The sequence below is a fragment of the Aptenodytes forsteri genome, unplaced genomic scaffold (assembly GCF_000699145.1).
Source record: "Aptenodytes forsteri isolate BGI_AS27 unplaced genomic scaffold, ASM69914v1 Scaffold119, whole genome shotgun sequence".
NCBI lineage: Eukaryota > Metazoa > Chordata > Aves > Sphenisciformes > Spheniscidae > Aptenodytes > Aptenodytes forsteri.
The window spans coordinates 13,353,002-13,363,695 of record NW_008796165.1 but is presented as its reverse complement, the minus strand read 5'-3'; the positions used below and the strand labels follow the sequence as shown (position 1 = coordinate 13,363,695).

Sequence of the window (10,694 nt, the reverse complement as noted above, 5' to 3'; positions counted from 1 at the left end):
AGGAAAAATTTCTTCACCGAAAGGGTTATCAAGCATTGGAACAGGCTGCCCAGGGAAGTGGTTCAGTTACCATCCCTGGAGATATTTAAAAGACGTGTAGATGTAGGGACATGGTTTAGTGGTGGACTTGGCAGTGCTAAGTTAATGGTTGGACTTGATCTTAAAGGTCTTTTCCAACCTAAATGATTCTATGATTCTAAGTAAAAGCAATTTCATCTTTTCATCTTCACTTCCACCGTGGGTTGTAATACACGCACAATCCACACTGCCTGCCTCCTTCTGACCTCTGCAGGCACGTCAAGAAACTCTTTCACCTTATGTACTTTCTCTGTTTGGATGCACAGTGGGAATTAGCACAAGGATCTGTGTTACCACTTCTTGAGGAAGGCCACCATGCAGAGCTGAGAACTGATTTTGCCAAGAAATGTCATAGCAGTGCCTGTGTTCCTGTCCTTAGGTACCACAGAGCAGCTGCTGAAGTGAGCTGGGTGTAGCAGGATGCTGCACTAAGCTGCCTGTGTAGACTTGCACTTGAAAAAGATGTGGTGAGCAGGCAACAGTGCCATTCATAAGCAGACAAGTTGGCTTCAGGACGAGGGGAACAAAACACTGGGGTCAAGTTTTCAACTCCCTCAGTCTCCTGGGGTCTTGCTACAAATCCTGCGTGCAACATCAGGGGTTACTGACTATGCAACTGGGTCATATTAAAGCCTTGTAGAAATAAAAGCCCAAATACTCTTCAACTACTGCCTGTAGCATTCCACAAAGGCCATTTCTATACCAAACATTTATTTGCATATGTAGTTGCTATGGGTGATCCTGTGCAGAATGAAAACAAACCCCGTTCTTAATAGCACATTGTCTTTTCCCTTGTATTATAAAAATGCATTAGGGAACTCTGGCTCCCGATGTCCAAGTCATAATGTACTTTACTCACTTTTCCCTCCCCACTTAAAAAAATATTGACATCAGTGTAATTAATTTGTTTTCAGATAATAACAACTACGTCTCCATATTGTGTCATACCTTTCCTTCATGCCACCTGAAGACAGAAGGGCTTTCTGTTTGCACTACAGGCAGATAAGGGTGGAACACTTCAGCTAAAATTTGTAAAAATATTTATCAGATACCCTTTCAAAAGTGAAAAGCACTTTCTAAGGTCAATCTTGCTCCAAAGTACAGGCCAGTTTCTTTTTTGTAGACTTACCACAGCATCACAAAACACAGTTTAACCCAATTCATTAGTAAGAGCTGGGGTAAGAGCTCTGTGGCAAAGAACTCGGATTTTTGCAGCATTGCTCACATGAAAACCAGTGGATGATGCACAGCCGTAGCAGACAAGAACAATAATCCAGTGGCACAGGTTTTGCTCCGTGCCTCCAGAGACAGAGCTCAATGCTCTACTTCGTTACAGGCTACACATGCAATAGCTCGGGCAAATCAGCCCAGGGTGTCAAACCCAGACAAGGTGACCAGTGTGACTTCAGCTGCATCTGAAGTAGCACAAACAGCTGCAGTTAAGGCAACTGAAACACACCTTTAATCTTACTCTGGCTCAGTTTCCCGTATGTGGTCTGGGAGATAAGAGGAGGCAAAGAGGCAAAGGATCCTGGGATTCTCAGATAATGTGTATATTTAGCTACGTAAGTACCCTGAGGTAGATAAAATGCACTAGAATGCTGCCTGTAGCCAATTCATTTAATACAAGACACAAGTATGGCTTCCTAAACCCTGTACTACATTTACCCAGAGGTTTTAATTTATTTTTGCTTGCTCAGGAAAGTCCAAGAGCATGCCCTCTCCTAATCCATACACCCTGGTGCCTCAGCAGCCACCTTACTGCCTGTGATGCTACAGGAATGTCACAAAGAAAATCACAGCAGAATAATCAGAACAAGGGAAAAGGCAAGACAGTGGCATAGCAGATAAGCACGCACCAGACCAAAGACCCAGTGAAGAGGACAAGTCCAGCTCTCCCTAGAAACATTCCATTTCCACGACTGGCATGCTCACAGCAGATAATCTGACTCTCAGACCCTGGCAAAACTAAGGGAGTATTACTTTCACTCAAATGAAGTAATGCAACAGAACGTAACATGGTTTCTGTCAGCATCAGCCACTCAGACTTCATCTTCATACCGCGTGATTTTTTTGCACAAATGTATTTATATTGGCCTCCACATAGAATATCCCACTTCAAGTTTGCGTCTCAGATCCTATATGCCGTATGTACAAGCTGTTGCACCAACACACAGTGGGGCTATAAAAGATCCTGCACCAAAACTCATGGGACTTGCCTTCAGTCCTCATTCAAAATTTCCACCGTCACTAAGCAACACAAAGGTAGTTTCTGTGACAGCCACAAAACATGTTACAGGACTTGAAATCAATATACCTCTTTCACCAAGATCCTGGGGGTCAAGCTTGGTGCCCAGCCCGGGTGCAGGAGCCCTGGGGTGCAGGGGGCTGGCTGCGAGCAGCAGCAGGGAGGTCGGTCTCAGGATGCTGCTGGAGTGGCTCTCCAGTGAATCTACTCTTGCCTCTTTATCGGCATTTTTTCTTCTATAAAGCATAGCTTATGGCCAAAAGGGGAAAGTCTCTCTGTTACTCTTTGAAGTCCACAATCAAATACACAGTTGGCCAAGTCTCACCTGGATGCTGGCCAGTGGTTATGTGTTTTCTCGTTGAAGGACCATGCTGACATCCAGCCACACAGAGCCACTGTATAAAAGATCTGTTTTACTAAAAAACCCAGATGTGTTTAACTAAAAAAAAAAAAAAACAACTTAATCACTGAAAAAGAGGATGGGAGAATCCTGTGGGGTTTGTGGTTTCACAAGCCTTGCAAGCTATTTCTGGGAATCACAAACCCCATTTGATTTTATGAATCAAATGCCCCTTAAAATTACAGCCCTTTCCTCTCCTCTTTTCCTCCTCTCCTCTCCTCTCCTCATTCCCAGTGGTTAAATAAAGAACAACAAAACAATATATTATTTAGGTTATATATATATATATATAGAAAGAAAAGGCTCCGTTAAGAATAAAAGGACTGTTCAAGAGCAATACTGACACAAGGACTATATATACTCTACTCAGGAGGTGCCAGTCCGTGGTATACACATCCAGTCTGATTTACATTCATGCCATTGTCTCTCTGCTGCACTGTAACCACTGTACATCCAAGAGCAGTAATATTGATGTGCTAATAATTTTTCTCCTCTAAAACCTAAAACACCGTGTCTTGCGAACTTACAGAATACTTCCAAGAGGTGCCACGCTGTTCTTCCAATGTTTCAACTGTAATAAAGTCAAAAGTCTCTGTTGTTGAGTGAACTATTTCACCTGCAGGTTAAGCCTTTTTGAAACACGCTCACAACAAAATAAATTGTGGGTGGTTTTCCGACACAGAATATACAGAGCATTTTCCTGAACTCTTCCCACTGGACTACACTCCAGCAGGGTTTGTCTAGCTCATTTTTAGGCTGGACCATGTGAAAGAGCGTTTTTGTTTTCTTTCCCACTATAGCTCTTGTGGCAGTTCTCGAACAGAGTGCAAGTGTGCTCCATCTCCTCTGATTTCAGTGATTTGTGCCTAGGATTTCTCCTGGACCGGGTGAAGTTCAGGGCCAGCATAGAGCCATTGCTCCAGGTAGTGGAAACAATACAGAATGAGGAAAAAAGGACAATAATAATAATGGAGAGGACTGGGCACACAACCATTTTCCAGGCCAAAGTATCTCTATTGTTATATTAAATTCTCTCATCTCCTGCAATCTGCTGTGCTCTGACCTCAGCCCTTTCTGATTTCGATCTCTGTAGCAACCAGGGAGACCTGAGGTTAAGATACACACTTCTATGTCCTTAAAGGACCAAACCTTGCCATGGATGACAGATAAAAAGTGAGTTTCAAAGTGATGTGAAGCATGGGAACTTCAAAAATAATGTTAAAGTTATGGCCTTTCCGGAAATTTTTAGAAGTGATGGCTACAGCCATGAACATACATGTGTGTACAATATATATATGCACACAGAAATATGCAACGCACAAGTATACACCGACACATGCTGGAAAATAGTTAACTAGCAAAATGTTCCCTTTGATCTTCCTCAAATTATTCAATTAATTAAATTTGAGTTTGCATTCATAAATTCCATGGATAAAAGGGTTAAATTAGCTGATGGTGGCCTTTTACACCAAGAGCCAGCAGGACCTGACTTATCTCACAGAAGATGCCCCCCCCAGACTCCAGCCTGTTGTGGAGGTGCCCTTGACACCATTCACTTTATGGAAACTATTCCAGTAGTCCGAGAGCCAGAGCCGGCGTGGCCACCCAGCTCCTGGGCACACATCTGGACTGCAGGACAGAGGCGTTGGCACTGTCCCCACAGCTCACTGAGCTGCTTGTAGCTGGCACTGTATCTGTAGCGCCTTCCGGCAAAATGAAAGATAAAATAATGATTTATTTATAAAGCAGGAACGTGGGTTGTTTTTTTTTTTAAACAAAAGAAGCTTCTTCAAGCTATGTCAGAAACAGAGCAGCAGAGCACATTAATGGAATGTAACTCCACGGCCTCGCAGATAAGGGCTTTAAAGCTGACCTTTGCCAAACACAAGAGAGTTAAAGGAAGGACGTTCAGGTCAGCCAGTGCTTTACACTGCAGCAATACCTTGGGTTCTGGATTTCCTTATGGACTGCAGTGGTACGTTTCTGCTGGAGTTTCTTTCATTCACTTCAGACTGATTTGCAAATCAGACATTTGGCTCTGTCTAACTATAACAGTGCTTAAGGAAAGCAGAAAGACTAAGGATATAACACAGAGGTGAATTATTATGTTATCTAGCATTGCCTGTCTTCTTTTACAGAAGTCGTCCGTTTAACCTTTTTATTTTTAAGCTACAGTTGGCCCATCTATTTTTCTGCCATCACATCAGTGCAGAACTCTGCACCTATAAATTATGCAAAGAAAAACTGCTGAGCATATGGATTTTTTTAAAAACATGATCCTCAAATTAAATCCTTAAATGAACAGAACATTCCACTCATGGTAGATTGATAACGACAACATGGGAAAAGCACGCCCACTGAGCAAGGCTGCTACTTGCCATCGATTTTGTTCATTGCTTTATCATAGGAGAAGAAAGTCATGCTGATAAGGCACAAACACTACCCAAGCATGAGTTTTCATTTCCACAACATCCTTCAAAGTGCTTTCCATATTTAGCCTTCATTTCACCACTGTAAAATAATATGATATGTCCTTATGATGATGTATGGTTAAGTGTCCATTTGCTCAGAGCAACACCAGCCGTCAGCCTGCACAGCAGGGGAAGAGACGTAGGTTCCCATGAATGTATTTTGGGGAACTGAAATCAGCTGAACCACAGACCCACAGCCAGTTTAGCCAAAGCACCAGGACCTTAACTTTTGAGAAAATGGCAGGAAGATATTTTCTGACCCAGCTTCCAGGACTATTCCTTGAAGAACATGTTTCCCCATAGGACTTCCATGAGTCTTAAACAATGGGGAGGGAGGTCGACCATGTAGTACATCTATCACCCTGGAACTTGAATATTGAGGCTGGCATAGATGGGGTTGGTTTTCACAGATAAAAGCAGGTATTTCTCGTTACTATATTTATTGCTCATCTAATAGCAATGCGGAGTCCAAAAATGGCATCAAGACTATGAAAAACATAATAGTCTGAGGGCTGATGCATTCAAAGGGTCTCACAGGGAGCAAGCTCCAACTTCTCTTCATATTTGAAGAAATTTGCAATCAAAATACCAGAAAAATTATGTTTTAATCTCTAGAACAACTTAAATAAATTTGTTTTTCAGGCAAGAAAATTTAGCAGAGCTGTACAAAATGCTATGTTCCCCTGTGCTGAAGAGTACTGCTGCCTTTAGCCAGTAGTCCTTCAAATGCTTTTTTGTGACACTTACCTGGGCTCACTCTTACCACAGGCACTTCCACCAAATTTTCATTAATTTCATAGCTACGAATTTGTTTGCCAACTTGTACAGGGAGAAGGCTATGCATGAGTAGGCTATACAATACTTAAGATATTGTTTGCATGGAAAGAACAGCAAACAGCAAGGAATAGATTTTGAGGCAATTTCCCTCCTGCATTCCACAACATGCAATTTCTCTTTGCAATTTTGCTTCACATAGCTGGACCTAACCCGCTGCTGCTATCCGTAAGGCTCTTGCACTCAGGCCACTGGCAGCAGATATGAACTAGGTTCAAGACGACATACACTGACCTTTTTTTTACTCTCATTTAGTATGAGTTCCAAGTTTATAATTTCTTTGTCATAGGCTCCTTCCTGATTCTCTTATTCCATAGATTAAATCTGGTTAGCTTCTACAGGAACGTTAACGTTCTCCATTCAGTAAAACGGAGATCCCTCTGCACATTTCTCTGGATATGTTTCTCTCCAATGTTTAGTACAATGTGACCTCTTACTAGACAGAGCCCACAACCTCCCAGGGTAATGAAGTATGATTAAATATCTTTTTTGGTTACAAAATTATAAGGCACAATTATAAAGTCAACTATTAAAGAGGACGTCTCACTTTTTTTTCACGTTTTCACATTCTTTGTACACCTGTATACCAATGGGCAGCGAATGCTGAAAACAAAATTAAAATCTTGGATTAAGTCACTTTAAAGCCAATTTAATGTTTGATATGGTGCATACAGAAAACAGTGACTGTTTGTTCCCTGGATATATGGGCTTTGCACGCAGAATAAGACAGGGCCATGTCAAGCTAGAAGGGTGCTTAGCTCAGGCGGAGTGTAATACTCCTAGTCTCCAAACTAGCACTCATGACACTAGTTTGTTTTTTCCTCATGGTCTGGATGATACTGTGTAGACATTGCCTTAGAGCTCAGCCCAACACTCACTGAATTAGAGGGACCATTTGCTGTAATTTCTCCGTAACTGGGTGAGGCTTTTAGCTAGTTAAGTTGTGGTCTTTTTTTTGCAGGGGGGACAAAAAAACCCCAAAACCATGCCAGAAAGAAAAATAGGAAAAAGGTTCCAAAATCTATTTTGTTTTTAAAAAGTGAGGCAATCCTGAGTGACCTAGACAGTGAAATTCCAGCACAGCTCTCTGCTTTCTGTGCTCACACTGCTCTCCTGTGGGTTTCTGACCACCAAGGATGTGTTGCTTAACCTTACGAATTTCAGAAACCCCAAACTAGGTGGAAGCAGACACAACATACACATCTCAACTCATTAATTAAGTCTCCGAACTGCTAAAAAGCACAACAGCCCCTACTTCCCACAGTACCATGAAGCTTTCCTCCCCAGAACATCGCAATCACAAAATGGAGCCTAAGTCCAAGCAAAGAGCTCCCCTTCCAAAACAAACTCAGTAACTTCAGGTCAGGTACCTTCAAAACAGAAGACAAAACCACATTTTATGATGTTCCATTAGAGGGCATCCTAGCATGTCCTTCTGTGGTCAGATGCTTCCCCTAATTTATACCCTCTGCAATACTTTGTGAACGATCTTCTATAAGGACAGTCAGGAACATTCGCATCCCCAAGCTTTTGCACCCCTTGTAATCATATTAATAGTTTCATTTTATGTTTAGTTGGTACTGTATTTCTCTTCTAATGGTGCAGCTTCCCTCACCAGGAGAAGCGAGTTTTCAGTATTGTTCCATGCATGTAAGATGTGAGTAAGCTGGACACTCTATCACAAAATTAATTTCAAACTTCAGAACAGTTGAAGATCACACTTGAAAACAACAAGGGACTACAAAAGTTGAGCAAGTTTGATCATGTATCGCGAAACTAAACAACAATGTGGCAACTGCTCAGACCCAGCAGCATGGAGTCAGCAGCAGGAACCAAACCTGAGCTCCAGGACACAGAGAGCTGTTGTAAAAACAGCCACTACTCCCACCCACGTACTCAATCTTTAAAAACTCAGTTTTAAGACAGTTTACTAATACAGGTACAGATAGATACAGATACAGTTTACGACCCTTAAAATCAGTAAGAAGCCCCTAGGTAGTAAAATCTACTTGTAGTGATAAATATTTTTCGGATTGGGCCTGACATGTATGAAGATCAGGTTCTACTCATACCTGTAGGTACACTGAAATCAGTTCAAAGACTGAAGGCACCAGAGGATCTAAAGGTAATAATATTGGAAATTAAGAAGTCTAGGGTAAGAAATAGGAGTTGACATGATAACATGAAAATATATCTATGAGACAGATAATTCAGTTATAATAAATTACCATATTATCTGACTTAAAGTGGAATGTAAAAGTGGTCCTGTCACACAAAATGAAAAATGAACTTCTGACTGCTGAAATGCAAGATTAATGAATCGACATAACAGACATGAAAAAACTTACGATGATCCTGGACTTGCTGTTGGCGGGGGACCTGGAAAAGTGACAGAAGAAAAACAGTGTGATGAGTTATGGCGAGGTAGCAAGCAGGAAGCTTTTGAAAACCTTTTAAAAGATAAAAGTAACAGTCTGTCATGTTGGATGTGGTTTACGTAGTTTAACAGACGAGTCGCAGTTTCTCAGTATCAAAGACAAGACTGTATCTTGCAGCAATGACTGTCTGCAAAATGCCCTGGATGAGGACAATAAACAGGTGAGGCACTCATCTGCAATTCAACTGTGTCTCGGGCCATCACAGAAAAGGTTACAGCGAACCACAGCAGGCTTGTAGAAAAGCATGTTGTAACTGTAAGTGGGAGAAAACAGCATCATTTCCCCTATCAATCTTCATCATTTATCAGGGAATTCATCCTAGGCCGGATTCAGATGCATTGATCAAATTTGCTCTGACCTCAGTGGGCTCCGGCTGAGAAGGTTTCGTTGTTACCACCCTCGGTGCTTGTATTTTGGCAGCTACTGGAAGGACTGAGCGGGCTGGAGTGCATGTTCTTCGGCACAGTGCAGACTGACGAGTCGACTGCAGCAGATTTCAGGGACGTTCATACTAATGAGTATTTGCTCCAGAAATCGAATCGTGAGATTTAATATTGCTCCAGTCAGAAAAAAGAAAAATACTCACTATTTTCTACAGGAGCGCCTATAAAAGTATCATTGCTCAGATAAAAATCTCCTACATTTCAGATACAAGCTAAAGGACAACTGCCTTATGAGAGAACATCTAATGATTAATTTCTTATTAGAATTTAGAAAATGTGGGAGATTTATGAAAAAAGACTATGAAACTCATCACATATATCATTCATTGTGTGTTATTTGTCCAGTTCCTAAGAGGATTAACTAGGACTCTGTGCAAACATCTTCATCTCAGTGAATTATTTCCCTCTGAAATGTGGAGGTGGAGGAGAAGACACACAAAACCTGTTTCTTGTTTGGAATCTTCTCAGTCGTAAGATCAGCTTTGAAGGCAATTATCTCAATATAAACTTTGAAGAAAAAGTGCTCATTTTACCTGACAGGTATATATATGTATCACTAACATGCCTCCAATCTATACTGCAAGCTGAAATTTCTCACTTACTAGAGACAAAGGAGGTCACTCAGGCACTTGAGAATAAAATATTTTTTCTCGTCTGGTCTGAATCCGCTCAGGTAGCATATCAATGAACATTGCTGTTTAGTGACCCCTGTGTTTCAGTCCTGCTGAAAGTAAAAGCCACCGTTACAGCTGGCAACACGGGCATCTCAACTGAGCAAAGAGCAAACAGGCAGAGAGGGTAAGCTGCCATCCCAGAGATGCTCCCAGAAATAGGCTAAATTAGACAGGCTGATACCACTACATCAGTGCATTCATTTTCAGTGGATAAACACACCTTTCTCCACAGTTGTTTTTCTAAGTAACAGTTTGAACACTTTAAAAGCAGAAAACTTACCAAATTTTACAAACAGCACACCAGTTGTAGAAACAGTCTTTCTGCCGTTAGTTGCAACGCACTGGAAGTAGCCAGTATCTGTAGTGTCAAGGTTCCTTATTCGCAGTCGAGACCCATAGCTTGTGGCACGGAAGGAGATCCTCCGGGGTTCTTGGACAACTGGAGCATCATTTTTCAGCCAACGGACTGTTGGAGGAGGATTGCCAGAGACTTTACAGTGCAGCTCTGCAGTCTGGCCAAGGGTGGTAGTTATGTTATTCATAGGTTCATCAAGCGTCAAGAAGTAGTCTGTTATGTTGAAAGAAAAAAGGGTGAATAAAGCATTCCAGCTCAGGAAATGCCTGAAGAAGGCATTTTAAAGAAAGCTCATTCTTGTCTTTGAAAGGGAAACAAAGGAAGTGGCTATCAGGTTTAGTAGAAAACTATAATACTTGTTAATTGATGTTTCAGGGCAGGCAATAGGTCCCACATCATTTTGCATGGTAATAAAAGGAAGAAATTTTGGAATTTCCATTGCACTATAGTAATGCTGTATTTCTTGAAAACTTCTCTTCCTTTATACACCCATGGATTCTCTCTGCTTTCTCAACATCACCCTATTTGCCTTTATTTAACACAGAAAAAGCAGGTAACACTGCTTCTCTTTGTTCTTTTACTTTTCCTTTTTGTTAACCAATAAACCTGAAAAACGTATGTCGTGGTTTAACCTCAGTTGGCAACTGAGCACCATGCAGCCGCTCGCTCACTCCCCCCCAGCCTCCGGTGGGATGGGGGAGAGAATTGGAAGAGTAAGTGAGAAAACACTTGTGGGTTGAGATAAAGACAGTT

At 41.6% G+C, this 10,694-nt stretch overlaps 1 protein-coding gene across 1 annotated transcript in view; it reads right to left on the bottom strand.

Moving 5' to 3' along the window:
- The window catches only part of ROR1 (receptor tyrosine kinase like orphan receptor 1), a 58,440-nt gene that overhangs the window by 34,742 nt on the left and 13,004 nt on the right, over window positions 1-10,694 (bottom strand). Inside the window, exons 2-3 of the mRNA XM_009287431.1 lie at window positions 9,867-10,154; window positions 8,380-8,410 (exon numbers count right to left, since the gene is read on the bottom strand). Of these exons, the coding sequence (XP_009285706.1) occupies window positions 8,380-8,410; window positions 9,867-10,154 (319 nt within the window). The remainder of the gene's footprint in view (window positions 1-8,379; window positions 8,411-9,866; window positions 10,155-10,694) is intronic.